Source organism: Oxyura jamaicensis, chromosome 23, assembly GCF_011077185.1.
Source record: "Oxyura jamaicensis isolate SHBP4307 breed ruddy duck chromosome 23, BPBGC_Ojam_1.0, whole genome shotgun sequence".
Lineage (NCBI taxonomy): Eukaryota > Metazoa > Chordata > Aves > Anseriformes > Anatidae > Oxyura > Oxyura jamaicensis.
The window spans coordinates 2,251,636-2,267,430 of record NC_048915.1 but is presented as its reverse complement, the minus strand read 5'-3'; the positions used below and the strand labels follow the sequence as shown (position 1 = coordinate 2,267,430).

The 15,795-nt window shown below is 57.2% G+C and overlaps 1 protein-coding gene across 3 annotated transcripts in view; it reads left to right on the top strand.

Annotated features, from left to right (window-relative positions):
• The first annotated feature begins 6,743 nt into the window (after positions 1 to 6,743).
• Positions 6,744 to 15,795, top strand: part of PTPRU (protein tyrosine phosphatase receptor type U) — a 40,703-nt gene continuing 31,651 nt past the window's right edge. For all 3 annotated transcript variants that reach the window (XM_035345630.1, XM_035345629.1, XM_035345628.1), the window contains exons 1-6: positions 6,744 to 6,870; positions 12,253 to 12,524; positions 12,694 to 12,775; positions 13,497 to 13,612; positions 13,753 to 13,927; positions 14,518 to 14,811. In XM_035345630.1, the coding sequence (XP_035201521.1) occupies positions 6,837 to 6,870; positions 12,253 to 12,524; positions 12,694 to 12,775; positions 13,497 to 13,612; positions 13,753 to 13,927; positions 14,518 to 14,811 (973 nt within the window). In that variant the 5' untranslated portion in view covers positions 6,744 to 6,836. The remainder of the gene's footprint in view (positions 6,871 to 12,252; positions 12,525 to 12,693; positions 12,776 to 13,496; positions 13,613 to 13,752; positions 13,928 to 14,517; positions 14,812 to 15,795) is intronic.

Genomic DNA, 15,795 nt, shown 5'->3' with positions numbered 1-15,795 from the left:
AGTCACCAGCGCTGCCCTCACCTGCGTGCCGTGGGCTGCGAGGTGCTGGCAGAGCACTTGTTGGCTGCCTCCTGTCCCCAGCAGCTCCCCGGCTTCACCCGAGGTCCTGGGCTGGGAGTGACATCCCGGGGACACCCACACAGCTTTGGGGGGGGGGCTCCGGCTATTCTGCGCCCCAGTTCCCCCTCCCCAAAGCAGTGCCCGTGGGGCTGCACCCTCCTGAGGCCATCCCCGCGCCCCCGACCCCAAATCTGGGGGTGCCGAGGGCTCTGCTGCGGCTCGGCGGCGGGGGCAGCGCCGTGCGGTGCCACCGCCACCAGAGGGAGCGGGGACACGGAGCTGCGGCAGCATCGGCCGGGTCCCCGCGTCTGGGGACCTGCTCATCGGGGCTGGGTTTTGGGCAAGCCCTGGGGATGCACCGTGGGGCTGCGGCCGTCGGTGGTGCTGCAGGGACCTGTTAGACTCATTAATGCCCCGTGTAATTAGCTGAATAAAGGCTTCTCACGTAATCATCAGCTGCAATTTGCCTGATGGTGGTAGTGGAGCAGGGAGGGCCGCTGTTGACTTGGCACCGGTGGTGGTGCTGCACGTGGTGGGCTGCAGGGCTCCTGCCCAGCCCTGCCTTTTCCCAAGGACTCTCCCCGTGCTGTTCATTTTTCTTTAGCTGTATTTTCAGCCTCACGGTCGCTGTCTGCCTCCTCGCTGGGTGATAAAGTCCCATCGATTTTTTTCTTTTTTTTTTTCCCACGGCCACCAACCGGCCTGCTTTACTTTTGCATTAACAGCATCAAACTAAAGCAGCGCATCTGTGCATGGGGAGAAAGTATTTCTCTTTATCACTTACTTGGTAACACACCCCGGGCTCTTGCCCATTTGCTGCTGCCCGCCTGGCGGGGTGCACGGGGCCCTGTCCTGCCTGCTGGGGGCATCCCCAGGGCTTGCCCAAAACCCAGCCCCGATGAGCAGGTCCCTGCGTGGGAGAAGCTGGGGCGATGCAACAGATGAAGGAGAAAAGGGAGGAATGAGGCTGTGCAATGGCCAGGATGCGGAGCAATCCCAGCACTCGGTGCTGGGCTCATGTGTTTGCGACAGATCTCGGGGTTTTGAAAGCTCAGCGTTTTGCTTTCAAGGCGCTGGGTTCACTGCACGTCGTGGTTCAGTGCGGCGAGTTGGCCAGACCTCAGCTCAGCACCCGGGCACCTCGCTGCTGAGTTTTCAGAGGCCTTGGAAACAACGTGGGGGAGCTCTGAGCCTGGCAGAGCCCTCCCGAAAGCTTGTTTGTATTCTGGAGGAAAGGGAAATTCAATTTTTTGACAAATGACACAGGCCATTTGCAGAGCAAACCTGGCTTTGCAGACAGCGCTGCGAGCGACGGAGGGGAGGTATTAAAAGCAATAAATAAGCTGTTGAGGGAAGGCAGCGGAGGGCTCTCGTGGCTCTGGATTTACGACGTGCTGGCCCCCAGCGACAGCTGTTCTGGTGCCGGCACCTGCACGGGGACCTGGAGCTGTTACCTGATGCACGAAGGGGCACGGGGCTGTGGGGCTGGGAGCTCGCTGTCTGCCCCTGGCAGCACAGAGGGGGCATGGAGACCCCAAGAGCACTCTGCAGGTGGATGGAGTCCTGCTGAACCCCCTGCTGATGTGTGTTTTTTTTTTTTTTTTGGCTGTATTGTGCACCTTTTCCCTGTTTTCTCTGCCATGGGGGATTCTGCGGGGGGCGCAAGCAGGCAGGAGGCTTGCTCACGTCAGCCCGGTTGCCACCTTTAAGCCTGTGCATCGCTCTCCCTTCCTTGTTTTTCACGGCTCACCCCAGCCAGGGAGGGTGATGCCAACCTGGATTTTGCAATGGGATGTGCTCCTGGTCTGCCCTGACCTTCCTCCCCTCTCCTCCTCCTCCTGCCCACTTCTCTTACAGGGCCGGGATGCTTTTTTCCCCTTTGGGGTTGCAGCACAGGGATGTTTTGGGACTGCTGCAGGGAACTGAGCTCCTCAGAGCCATCTCACGGGGGTTGTTGTCTTGCAGCCCCCATCGTGCTGCAGGTGCACAGCTCTTCCCAACCACGGGTGGCCCCGCTCTGGGTGTTGTGAGGCCATAAATAATGGGGCTGAGCCCCCCCAGCACCACCATGCGCTCCATCACTGGAGGCTTTGCCCTCTGGCGTGCTGCTCCTCACTGCAGCAAGGAGGTACCTGGAGGGCAAGAGTCTACATCCCTCCCTCTAGAGGGGGATTTATTCAAAAACCCCTCTTTTTCCTTTATTTTCCCTGATGTTTTCTGCAGCTCGGGCTGCTGATGGAGCCCCACAAGGCTGCCATGATGCTGCTGCCCCTGTGTCTGTCCCGGGGATGCTTATTTTGCTGCCCCGACCCGTCCTGGGGAGCATCTCCATGTGCTCAGGGCATCCCATGTGCTTGTTGCTTCCCTAAAATCAGCATTTTGCCCTCACGGAGCCTTCACCACGGCCATGGCCCCCCCCCCCCCCCTTTTTTTTTTTTTTTTTTGCCATTTTTTTCCCCCTCAAGGCCAGGTGGGTGAGAGGTGCCTGCACGTCAGCCCTGAGGGCTGTAATTGCGCCGTGAGCAATCGATAACTGCAGGACGGAGGTTTCCAAAAGCCTGCGTTTGTTTTTTCTTCCGATGCCGTAGAAGAGGCAGCCCTGACTTTGTTAATTAAGCGATGGTTAATTATGAAAGCTCTCGCGTTGCAGCTCGGTGGCCTGCAGCCAGCCCCTTTCTGCGTTGCGTTCTCCCAGCGTTGCGTTTTTCTGCCTTGCATTTGCTCCCTGAAGGCTCCCAGGGGTCTGCAAAGGATCTGGGTCTCCATGTCCCGACCCGCGGCTCTGCAGGGGCTCAAGAGCGGGGGCTTTGCAGGTGAAACCCATAAAGGGAGTCTTCAACAGGCCCAAAAACAGATTTATGACTTCTGTATTTGCTGGTAGACGGATATTGTTCTCTTAGTCCTGCGCTTTCCAAACACCGAGGTTATCAGGCATAAGTGACTTATTATGCAAATCCTGTGTCTTAATATCTGGCTGTTCTCTCCCTGGAATTGCATTGGCTAAACCCCATGCGTTATTGGAGCTGCTAATGTTTACGCATTAGCTTCTTTGGCTAATATACAAGGCTTCAAGTTGCAAATTGATGTTTCTTACAGCTGAGCAAATTATTTTTCTATTAAATGCAATATTTAAAATGATTTGGAGAAGCAAAACAAACTACTGGCAAGAATTTTAATGGAGCTGCTTTCCATATTCTTCTAATCAGCTTTTATCGGGTCCAGGAAATCAGTAATTTTTTTTAAACGTTTCTATTTCGCCAGAGCGGGGAGAGGAGGAGAGGCAGGGAGCGGGTTTGTTGTAATCGCTGGTGTGTGTAACGCAGGAGGTTATTTGCACGTGGCTGTTAACTTGTGTCCCAGGCCTTTTGAGGGTGCAAAATGCAGCTGGTTGGGTACTCAGCTCCATTCTGCCTGGACTAAAGGGGCATTTAAGCTGTGGGGACTTAAATCAGAGGGATTCGGGGCTTTGAGGGGCTGTGGAGCTGTGGAAGGAGCGGCTGGTAGCCCCGAACACCGTGCTGCATTCAGACAGACCTCGACAGGCTGGGCCGAGAGGAACCTCATCAAGTTCAACACGGGCAAGTGCAGGGCCCCGCACCTCCGGAGGAATAACCCCAAGCACCAGGACAGGCTGGGGGTGACCTGCTGGAGAGCAGCTCTGCGGAGAGACCTGGGGGTCCTGGGGGACAGCAGGCTGACCGGGAGGCAGCAACGTGCCCTTGTGGCCAAGAAGGCCAACGCGATGCCGGGGGGCATTCGGCAGCGTTGCCAGCAGGCTGGGGGAGGTGATCCTGCCCCTCTGCTCGGCCCTGCTGAGGCCACACGTGGAGCATTGTGTCCAGTCCTGGGCTCCCCAGTACCAGAGGGACATGGAGCTACTGGAGCGAGTCCAGAGGAGGGCTATGGAGATGATGAGAGGACTGGAGCACGTGTTGTACAGGGCCAGGCTGAGAGAGCTGGGCCCGTTTGGCCTGGAAAAGAGGAGACTGAGAGGAGAGCTCATCAATGTGTATAAATATCTGCGGGGATGGCGTTGAGAGGATGGAGCCGGTCTCCTTTCAGTTGTGCCCAGGGACAGGACGAGAGGCAACGGGCACAAACTGAAGCACGGTTCGGCTGTGGCCTCCCTTTTAAAGCCTCCCTTTTGAATAAAGCCTCCCTTTTGAAGCCAGCGGCCGAGCCCCGGAGGGCGTTGGGCGGCCCCGTTGGCGCGGGCGCCTTTTCGAGGCCACTCCATAAAAGCAAGGGGAAGCCCACGGAGCGCGTCCCGCAGTGCAGGAGGTTAAACAGCGAAGGTTTAAGTGTGTAATTAACTCCAAAACGAGAGCGGCACAGCCTCGGTGGATAAAAGAGCGCCCGGCAGGCTGGTGGGCAGGCGTCCACGCGGGGATTTAATGAGACGCCGTCAACTGCGCGCTTCTTCGTCCTTTCCCTCCCTCCTCTGCATGGATCTGTCGTGTCCCTGCAGTCCTCTGCTCCTTCCCTTGTTGTTTGGGGGGGGGGGTTAGGCTAATTTGGGACATTCGAGCATCGTCTGGGCTGCATTGAGCCGTCGGGACCAGGCAGTCATGCCCTCGGTGGTATTTTTATCTGCTCTTGCAGTTGGAGCCGCTCCTCCTGTGGCGCTCGCTGCGTTTAGCCCCGCGCCAAGCTGCTTTTACCCTGGCGTCGAACCAAGGCAAGGGGCTGGGGTACGGGGCTCTGTGCTTCCACCTGGGGATTTTTCAGGAGCATCTGGACTTGGAATGACTCCTGCCAGCCACATCCCGCTGCCAGCAGGGATGGGTAAAACCATCCCTGTGTGTGCAGAAGGGGATTTTCGGTTGCTGGGAAGGCTGGTATTGGTTCTAAGCATGTCGATAAACCCTTAATTTTTGGGGAGCAGCTCAGCGCGGGAGCAGCCAGCTCTGTCCATGCCCCGCTGGACTTGTCACAGCTGCTGGAGGATGCTTGGGACATTGGGGTGTCAGGGCTGGGTGCCCCTTTTGGGGAGGGAGAAGGGGCTGGGCAGAGCCCAGGGGTCTGCACCGTGCAAGTGCAGGAGGAGGCTGCATCTGCCCTGATGGTGGGAATGGTCTTTGGGAGCAGAGCCTCGGGAATGCCTTTTCTCTGGGACATGGGGCTCTGCAGCCCCAAGCAACTTGCGGGGTCCTGCTGCTTTCCCTCTGCTTCCTCGGGCAGGATAACGCAACCCCATGAACGAATTTTTCCCTCCTACAATATCCCATCTCAACAGACTTGGGAAGGAAACACTTTTTTTTTTTTTGGCATCACTTGGCACTGAAAAATTTCCAGCACTTATTTTGCCTTTTTTTTTTCCCTTCCTTCATGGAAAATTTTGACAGATTTCTTTTTTTTTTTTCCCCTTCCATTAGGAAGCCAAGCCAAGCTTCAGGCTTTTTAAGCTCTGGTGATGGGAACCAGCCGGGGCCGCATCCGCGCGTGGGCACGGCAGGCGCGGCAGCGGCGGGGTCGGCGTTGGGAGCTGAGCAGCACAAACGGCCCATTTAGAGAGGGATTTGAGAAAACTGTCAGGGCTCCGCTCCTTCGGTCCTATGAATAGGAGAGGATGTGCTTTTAGTCTTTGTGAAAGAAGTTTCCCGTTCGCGTGGTTCTGGGGAGAAAAAGAGCTCGACGCTGTAGTTGGTGCTTTAAAAAACTGAGTGGAAAAGGAGAAAAAGCCTCAAATCTGTTCTCATATATGAAAGTGTTGGGAGACAATTTTTTTTTTCAAGTCTTACAGGCTTTTTTTTTGCTGTGGTTTGACTTGGCAACGTGGCTGTTTTGGGGCTGTTTGCAGCAAAAAGGCATCCCTAGGTCCCTGCTGTAGTCCTGTAGGGGAAGATCCCAGTCTAGTTCCATCCCATTGCCCCCAAGGGGGTGATGCTGACCCTGCCACGGTCCCAGCGGTGTCCCCACCATGGGTGGCTTTGCACAGGAGACACTTGTCTGTGTGTCCCCTGCTTGCTTGGGCAGGGAGCATGACCTGCACCAGCCCTACAAGCACAAATGCCCCAGCAGTGGGGAGGATTAACTGATGTAATTTGGGGTTAAAATATGAAAAAAAAAAAAAAGAACAAAACCCCCCAAAACACACCCCGGCCCAGGCTCTGCTTTCCCGCTGGCCCGTTAGGGGATGTTTGTCTTTGTTCTTTCTGCTTGCTCAGGGCTTTCCTAACGTGCCTGCCCTCGCCAGCCTAGGGGCTCATGTTAATTATCACTGGAGCCCCAGTGCTTGTAATCAGTGAATTTAGCAGAACAATGGGGCAGTGTTAATGAGCCGGCCTGGAGCAGCTCCCCAGAGCCCAGGGGCTGGCACACGGAGGGGAAGGCTGGAGAGGGAGGGCTGGGGAAGGGAAGGATGCGGAGCCCCACAGCTCGGGGATGCACAGCTTTTGGGTTTGCTCTTTGCAAGGCAAAAAAACAACAGCCCCCAGCACAAATAAAGGGGCATGGGGGTGCCAGCTGCAGGCAGCCGATGGGTCCTGTCCTTGCCCAACCCCTGGCAGCATTTGCGGCTGCACGGGGCAGCTCTGCTCCCGCATTGGCAGGAGTGAGAGCGGGGGGAGAGATGCCCACACCACCCCCATGCTTTGGGATGCAGCAGCATCCATCCTGGCATGGCTTTTGGGGAGGGAGCAGCCGGTTTGGAGGGGCACTGATGCATCTGTCTGTCTGCAGCGGGCTGCACATTCGAGGAGGACGACGACCTGACCCAGTGCGAGTACAGCCAGGGCGAGGATGATGACTTCGGGTGGGAGCTGGTCCGCAGCTACATGATGCCGCACCTGACGGCTGACCTGCCCCACGGTGAGTCCTGGCCCCACGGGCATCTGCCCCAAACCCATCCTCTGCCCGGGAGCCTGGGATGGGAAGCACCCCTTGGGGCACTTGGGTTGTGATTTATCCTCCGTTTTGGGGTCGGGGTGCTGCTGTGCCTGATGGCGAGGTGTGATGAGCTCTGTCGGTCCTTGGCATGGCACAACAGGATGCTGAGTGGTCCCGGGGGCGTCACAGCTTGGGGACATGGGACATGGGGCCCTGCTGCCACTGCAGGGAGTTGTCCCTGCAGCCCTGGGCTCTCCCCACTGTGGCGCTGGGATGGCAGCAGCTCGCCTGGGTCTCTGCAGCATCTCCTGCGATGTGCGCCCGAGCTGATGGTGCCAAATTCCCCATCTGTTGTGGAGTGTTGCATCTGCAGCCCCTGCCCTGTCTCGCCAGCACGGGAGTCCCAAAATCCTTCTCTGAAGGCACCTGCAGCAGCTCTCCCTGCTGGGGCATCCATCTGCTCATTCCTTGGTGCTCGTGAGAAGGTCCCATCTCCGGGAGCCGTGGCAAAGGGAGAAGTGTGTTTCTGGCTCTTGCAGTGTGGGGAGAGGCTTTTGGCTGTGAGCTGGAGGATAAAAATACGAATTGAATTTCTCATCGTTTTAAAAATCTCGTTGCTTTGGAGCCACTCTTCTTATTTTGTGGGTCCAGCTCCTTGCTCCGATGGCTGGGCTGTTGGAGTGGGTGTTTTGCTCGGGGGCTTTGCTCACCCCAGCTCCGCGCTGTGTTCCGGAGCTGTCCCCATGCCCAATGACCCCGAGAGGTACCCAGAAGCCAGATCCCACCCTGAGGCTGGGCAGAAAAAAGGGAAAATCTGGTTTGTAGCTGGAGAGTAAAAATGGCTTGTCATTCACTGCTTCTTAGAAATCTCGTCACCGCTCCATCAGCCTGCCTCTAGCTGCTCTTCTGCCTTGGGCTCGGCTTGCTTCTCCTCTCTGCTAATCCCCTCTTCGTTTATCTTCTCCTCTTCCCAACACCTTTTTGATCCAGGATTTCTCCCATCGTCCGTGGGGAGCATCCCCGAAGGCAGCAGCCTCCACCGGCTTGGAGAGCTGGGGATGTGCCATGGGGCCAGCACGTCCCGGGCACCGCAAACCAGCCTCAGCCGCCCACGGGGGCTGTAGGGCTGCTGGCAGCTCCTCCCCGACGGTTGTCCAAATAATTGCTGTAAACCGAATTAACCTAATTTGTGCTCTGATAGGGCTCACCTAGGGGCAGCAAGATGGGAAGCGGAGCTGGGGAGGGGATGCTGGGGGTGGATGATGGTGAGTCTCCAGCCTGTAATTGGGGTTTCTCTTCGGTTTCCTGCTGTAATTTTAAGAGCTGCGCTGAGCTGCTGCAGTTCAAAGCCTGGGGGCTTGTTGGGGGGCTGAAGGGGTCAGGTGGAGACCGTGCTTGGCCACGAAGCTGGGGCTGCTTGCTTTGCTCAAGGATGTAATCACAGATTAATGAGAAGTGGGGTCTTAAATGGAAGCAAAGAGTTGACCTGTTTATTTTGCTGGAACTCAGGGGTGCAGCCGTCTGCGGTGCTGAGCTACAAGAGCGTGTGGCAGGGCAGGATCTGGCCCCGGGAAGTGCCCCTGTTCCCGATGCTGATCAGGGAGAGGCGGGTGGCACCCATGGGGTGCTCAGCCCCTTACCAGGGGGTCCCCAAGAGCCCCACGGGCTGTTTGCAGACAGGGGCACAAAGTGCAGGCAGCACCGTGCCGCTCGCCCCCCTGGCAGCGTGGTAGATGAACGCTATTTCACAGCGCCATGGCCTCTCCAGGGAGCACTTTACAAAGGAGTCTCGTGGTCCTGGATTAAAATGAGTTTTTATTGGAGATCAGCCAATTTCAAGGAGTGCAGGATTTATTTGAGCGGATGCTGGCTGCCGGCCACCCGCCTCTACCTTTTCTTCCCTCTTTCTTTTTGTTTTCTTGTTGTGTTTGTTTTTTTTTTTTCCTCTCTTTCTGTCTTGACTCGTCTCCCTCTTTCACATAAAGAAGACGGATGGGTCTCTCCCACGTTGCTATCTTGCTTTTTCAGCTCGTTATTGCTCTTTTAAGGGAGAGCAGCGGAGAGCCGGGGCAGGCTGCGCCACCGCTGCCGTGGTGCTGCTGTGCTGGGCACCGGGACTGAGATGTGGGTTGGAATTTGTTTAATGAGCATCCGAATAAAACATGCTTGGGTCAATCTCTGCATGAATCTGTTGGATAGAACTGGGGCAGGATGGAGCACGGGTCTGTTTTTTTGAGTGGCTTTCTTTTCTAGGTTTGCACTGCAAAAGCATCAGAAAGTTTTCTGTCCAAACTCAGTGATATTGGACAAATCCCTCCGTGGATCCCTGCTTGTCTCTTCCCTATCTTCATGCATCAAACTGCTCCGTGCGCCCAACATCATCCCCACTGCTGCCACCCTGGTGCCTCTGCTTCAGCTGCAGCCCTGCTTCCATTCCCAGCCAGCTCCTGCTGCATATCTGTAAAAACCTTGGACAAAAATAACCTTGGTTTTGCTCCTAGGCAGAGTTATTGTGGCATTTCCAAGCGCCCCGTGGTGGGGGCTGGCCAGCCCTTGATGCCGGGGCTCCCCGGGGAGATGCTCGTCCTGTGGCTCTGCAGAAATTGGGTGCTGGTGCATGCTTCACATGCCTGCCTCGCTGCCTCTTAATGGCTCTCTCCTTTTATTTTTATTCCCCTTTCTGTGGTTTTGTACAATAAAATCTTAGCGAGATGTGAAAGTGCTGGGGGGGGGGGGGGTGGGGCACGGCAGCGCCTCCGACCTCTCTGCAATTTGGAGCCGAGGCTGCCGGAGGTGCTGAGTTGTCCTTGAAGACCTGGTTTGAATCGCAAGGAAGGGATGATGTCCCCAAAATGGGAAAACAAGGCTGGGGACCTTGCACAAGGACTTTGCAGGGACAGGTCCAGGGCTTCCTGCGTGCAGCCCATGCAGGCAGAGCTGCTTTTGCAGCTCAGACCTTCAGACGTGTCTTGCCAACAACTTTAGCCTAACAAATTGATGTTTTTCCCATCGGGAACATAGCTGGAAACTTATTTCTGTTTTCATTTGAGATATTATTTAGTGCTTTTGAGACTCCTCTGTTTCTCCACCGAGCAGTTGGACTTTTCCCTAAAAGCCCACCTGAAAACTAAATTAAATTAAATTGCCGGTGTCCTCCCAGCCGAGCAGAGGGGCTGCTTGTCTCCGGGGGGGGCTGGCTCATTACTTGCAGTGACGAAGTGGGGTGACAGCCCGCTGGGCCAGCATGTCAATTAAAACCACCCTTAGATTGGATTGAACGGCGGAGAAAGGATTTAACAAACGAGGCGCGGCATCGATCGAGCCGCCTGCGTTAATGGACTCGGCGCGGCCGGGGAAAGGAGGGACGTGGAGGGAAGGATGCTCGCAGGGCTGCCTCCATCCTCAGCCCAGCCACGTCCCCTTCCTGGGGCTGTTGAAGCTGCCTGTTTTGTGTGAGGTTTGCAAATAATTCCCCTATTTTGATTTTTGAAGGGGATTTTTGCCTCCCCAGCTCTGCTGGCAGCAGTAGGATAATTCTTCATTTCAAGCCCCCTGGGGCTGCCCATCGCGCTGGGACCGAGTGCTGCGGTCCCACCACCTCCTGGAGCTCCCCATGTGCTGGTGCTGCTCCTGGGGGCACCCAGCCAGGGCCATGCTGCCTTTGTAATCGGGCTGCTTTAGAAAACAACCAGAAACGGGCTGAAAATTGGAAAAATACCAGCAAACAAGCTCAGGGGAAACCTCTCCTTGTTCTCTAGCATTTAAAATACCCAGCCTGTGTGCGGGGGCTTCAGGTGGAGGCAATGCTGGGAGTCGGCGCCCGTCACTTTTAGGGAAAAGGCATTGCAAGGATGCATCGTTACTGCCAGAGCAGGCAGCGGCAGCCTGGTTTTTCCATTGCAGCAACACCAAGAGAGAAAACCAAGGAGGAAAACGTTGAGTGTGGGAAGCCTTGCCAGACGAGCTCTGCTGCCGTCGGAGCCAGGGGTGTCTAGTCCCAGCTGAGCTAATGGACGTTCTCCGTCTTTAAAATAACTTTTCAGGGGGTTTAATTTTAGTCTTGGTCTTTTACTTTTAATGTCCTCTGGCTCTGTTTTGTTTGTGGGCAGGAGGAGGAAGGGCTTCAGTTATCGATGAGAGCCCGGAAGATGGGGCGGGCAGAGGTTGCAGGTGGAGTTGTCGGCTCTCGGTGTTGGCGTCCTCTGGCCCAAGTGGAACTGCTCTCATCTGTGCAGGAAGAATTTTTCAGGGGAGAAAGGAAAAAACAACCAAATAAAACCCAGAAGGAGTAGCTGCACACTGGCTTCCCCTCGGTCCATGAAATACATTTGTATTATCTGAGAAAATTAATTTATTTCACCCCGAGCACCTGCCTGGAGAGGCTGGGATGCCTGGTGGCAGTGTGGATGGGTGGATCTGGCCCAATTTTTGCTTTCTGGTGATTTCTTTCCCCTTTTGGCCACCCCTCAGCTCCATCCCTCTGGTTCCTAGCTCTGAAGGATGTCACGGTGTGGTGCCAGAGCTGCTTTTCCCCAGGTGAAGATGGGGCCTGTTGGGTCCTTCGGGGCCACTCATGGGTGCAGCTCCCACGTGCCGGGGGAGGTGGACGGGTGTCCTCCAGCCCTCGTTAGGCTCCGTTGGTGCCCATGCTCTGGTTGAGCTGCTCGCCAGGGGTTATTGGGAGAGAAGTGTGTGAATTCATGTAAATTAAACAGCGGTGAGAGCTATTAATAATTAACGGGCTGCTGTCAGGAAAACAACGGTTGACTTGAATAAATGGCCTGGCTTTGTTACTTACAGCGCCTGCTGTTATTAAAGTGGGAGGAATATTAATAGTCTGGTCCTTGCTGTGGGGTGGGGGTGAGGTCCAGCTGTGGGACCCTGGGATTTTGGGGCACAGCCTGGGGGGTGGATGCTACATTTTGGGTCCCCTTTGGGCTTTTGGTCCTCATGGGGAATTCTTGGTGGCCTTGGAGCGAGCATTGGCACCTCTAGGCTCATTGCTGGTGGCTTTGGGTGCAGGGCAGTCTCTGGTGGCATCAAAGCCACTAACGGGCTTGGTGGCACAAGCAGCATGACCTGGTGTCCTGGGGGGATCAGGGCCATGAGCAGCTTGTCCTGGGGGCAGCGGGTTTGATCCTTCCCTCCTTGTCCAGCTGCTGGGTCCCGTTTTGGCACTGTACTGCTGCCTGGGGCTCCGGCATCCCTCGCTCCCTTGGGGTCCATCCTCGGGGTCCCCTCGCTCCCATCTCCTTCCCGCGGGTGCCACCCTCCCCGTCCCCAAATCTGGGGGCGAGGCGGAGGAGAGAGGCGCCGCTCCACGCTCTCCCTCCTCTCCCCCCTGCTTCCCCACCCCGGCCACAGGCTCCTACCTGATGGTGAACGCCTCGCAGCACGCCGCGGGCCAGCGGGCTCACCTGCTCTTCCAGGCGCTGAGCGAGAACGACACGCACTGCCTGCAGTTCAGCTACTTCATGTACAGCCGCGACGGCCACAGCCCCGGCACCCTCAGCGCCTACGTGCGGGTGACGGGGGGCCCGGTGGGCAGCGCCGTCTGGAACGCCTCCGGCTCCCACGGCCGCCAGTGGCACCAGGCGGAGCTGGCCGTCAGCTTGTTCTGGCCCAACGAGTACCAGGTGAGCCCCCCCGAGACCCTCCCCATGTGTTACGGACCCGGCTCTCCGTCTCCTGCTGTCAACGTGTGTTAAAATCCCTTTGCTCAGGGGATGGGGTCGCCTCCAAAGGCTGCGTGCTGGGCTAGGGGACCCCACGGGCCAGGCGTGACCCCTGTGTTTGGTGCCGCAGGTCCTCTTCGAGGCGGTGATTTCCAGCGAGCGCCGCGGCTATCTCGGCTTGGATGACATCTTGCTCTTGAATTATCCGTGCTGTGAGTGTGGGGTGGGATGTGAGGGGGAGCTCTGGGGAGGCGGGTGGGTGGTGGGTGCTCTAGGGCTGGTGGCCCGTGGGCCAGTCCAAGGGACAGTGAGCACCAGGGTGTCCTGTTGTCAGCGGTGGGGCTCGCATCTCCTGAACCTCCCCTGGCACAACTTGAGGCCATTCCCTCTGGTCCTATCACTGGTTACCTGTGAGAAGAGGCTGACCACAGCTCCCCACACCTTCCTTTCAGGTAGTTGCAGAGAGCAATGAGCTCTGCCCTGAGCCTCCTCTTCTTCAGACCAAACACCCCCAGCTCCCTCAGCCGCTCCTCACAGGACTTGTGTCCCAGGCCCTTCACCAGCTTCGTAGCCCTTCTCTGGGCACGCTCCAGGGCCTCGATGTCCTTGTAGAGAGGTGCCCAAAGCTGAACACAGCACTCGAGGTGCAGCCTCACCAGAGCAGAACAGGGGGACGATCACCTCACTGGTCCCCCTGGCCACAAAGCACAGGTTCCTAAGGGGATGGTCACAAATCCCCAGTGCCAGGCTGGAATCCTGCCCTAGGAGATCGCCGTGGGCTTACTGGGCCATGAAGATGGCCCTCAAGCCCATCCAGTGCTCTCAGGAAGCTGCCTGCTCCAAGCTTGTCTACCCCAGGCCGTGTTTTGGGGCTGCAGTGGGGATTTGGGGGTAGACAAGAGCCTCTTGACTCCTCCTTGTGTCTCTTGGCAGCCAAAGCCCCCCACTTCTCCCGCCTGGGTGACGTGGAGGTGAACGCGGGGCAGAATGCCACCTTCCAGTGCGTGGCCGCCGGCAAGGCCGCCGAGGCGGAGCGCTTCCTGATGCAGGTGAGCGGCGAGGATGCACCGGGCCGGGAGGGAGAAGGATGACCCCCTCTTCTCATCAGTGACATCCTTTGGGACCGCGTTCGGTGCCTCTGGGTGTCACGCTGATCTCTCCTCATGCCTTTTCCCTCCCCGCCGGGCAGAGGCAGAGCGGCGAGGTGGTCCCCGCCGCCTCCGTGAAGCACATCAGCCACCGGCGCTTCCTGGCCACCTTCCAGCTGGACGAGGTGTCCAAGGGCGAGCAGGACCTGTACCGCTGCGTCACCCAGTCCAGCCGCGGCGCCGGCGTCTCCAACTTCGCCGAGCTCATCGTGAAAGGTGGGTGCTGCCCACTGCTGTCCCTCTGCATTGTGCCATGGCTCCTGATCACCCCTGGTTGCGCCGGGGTTTCAGTCAGGGCACCAGGACTGTGTGTGTTCGCTGTGACTGGCATGAGCTTAAACTGTGCTTCAGCATAAAACCTGGAAACTACCTTTCCCAATGGCCTTCATTTATTTTTCACTGCAGTCGGTTGGAATTAATTAATTCTGGTGAAACTTCACAGCACCTTAGTGAACGCTGGGCAGCACACCTTCTAAAAATAATTGAAGTTTGGTCAGGTGAAACCCTATTGCTGCCAAGGCTGCTGAAGAGATGCAGGGCACATGGCACAGGCTGAAATTTAAAGATCAGCCTGTGCTTTCTGACATTTCGGTGTCAATCTCTTGTCAGCGTTTTGCTTGTCCTCTGGGCGTGAGATCAAATTTATCCCGTGACCTGATGGAGATGGGTTGGTTTGGGAAGAGACGTGAATGTGCTGCCTGCAGTCAGTTGTGGTGCCTGCGGCTTGGGGTGCTGGGATGGGGGATGCTCCCTCTTTTGCGAGGGGATGCTCCAGCTTTGAGAACAGCTTCTCCTCTCTCTTCTAGAGCCCCCCACACCCATCGCGCCCCCCCAGCTGCTGCGGGCTGGCTCCACCTACCTCATCATCCAGCTCAACACCAACTCCATCATCGGCGACGGCCCCATCGTGCGCAAGGAAATCGAGTACCGCATGACCTCGGGGCCCTGGTCGGAGGTGCACGCCGTCAACATGCAGACCTACAAGCTGTGGCACCTGGATCCCGACACGGAGTACGAGATCAGCGTCCTGCTCACGCGCCCCGGTGAGGGGGGCACCGGCAAGCCGGGACCCCCGCTCATCAGCCGCACCAAGTGCGCAGGTGGGTTGGCGTCCACGCAGCGTCCATGTCTGGGAACAGCAGATTTGGTCCAGGGGCTGTGATACGGCTTGGAGCGTTTCTCCTCTGGATGCACGGAGCTGCATTTTGTTGACTTTTTAGGGGCAGCACCTGGTTCCCATCCCTGGTGATAGGTGAAGGGGGCTGGGGACAGCTGCTCACCTCGGCTGCAGGGTCCCAAGGGCGGCATCCATCTCAGGGCAGGACACCTGGCTGTGGCTGACTAGTGTGTGGTGGCCACCTCGCTGTGGTGACCGAGGTTTGGGGATGTCCCCGTCTCCAGTTGTTGGGACAATGAGGCTGGTGGAGGCATCTCTGCTGCCCCGTGGCAGCTGTCTCTGGTGTGGGCTTTGCAGCCCTGGCTGAGCGCAGACAATGAGGTGGCAGTGAGGGGACGCGATTGTCACACGGGGCTCTCACATCAGTGCTGTTCCTGCTGTCAGTTGGGTGGCCATGGCAGTGGTGATGATGGGCCAGGACTGCGTCCTGTTGTGGTACATGCACCAAAACTAAACTGGTGGTCCCTGTGCTTTGGAGCACTTATCCTTTCCAGGAATTAGCTTATTTTGTTGTTTTTAATCAGCTCAGCATTAGTGCTGTTGGTGCAGGGTCCCTGTCCCTATGGACGCTCCCTTTGGGGGTGATGCAGGGATCGAGCAACTCAGGTACCAGCAGCATCCTTTCTTCCACGCTCATATCAGCCACCAGGGCATGGGGATGGGCTTGTCCCTATGTTGTCATCGTGCTGGTGGTAGCGCTGTGATATGGCACCTCGTCACCCCTGGGTGCATTCTCTCTGTGCTGCAGCTGCAGGATGCAGCCCGCGGGGCTGGGGACATCACGGGGCTGCAGCACTGCAGCCCTGTCCATGCCCATGACCCTGCAGGGTCAGCTTCTGACATCATTGGAGGAGAGGATCTGGAGATGCAAACCCTGACCCAGTGCCTGGCAGGAGCTTTTCTCCCA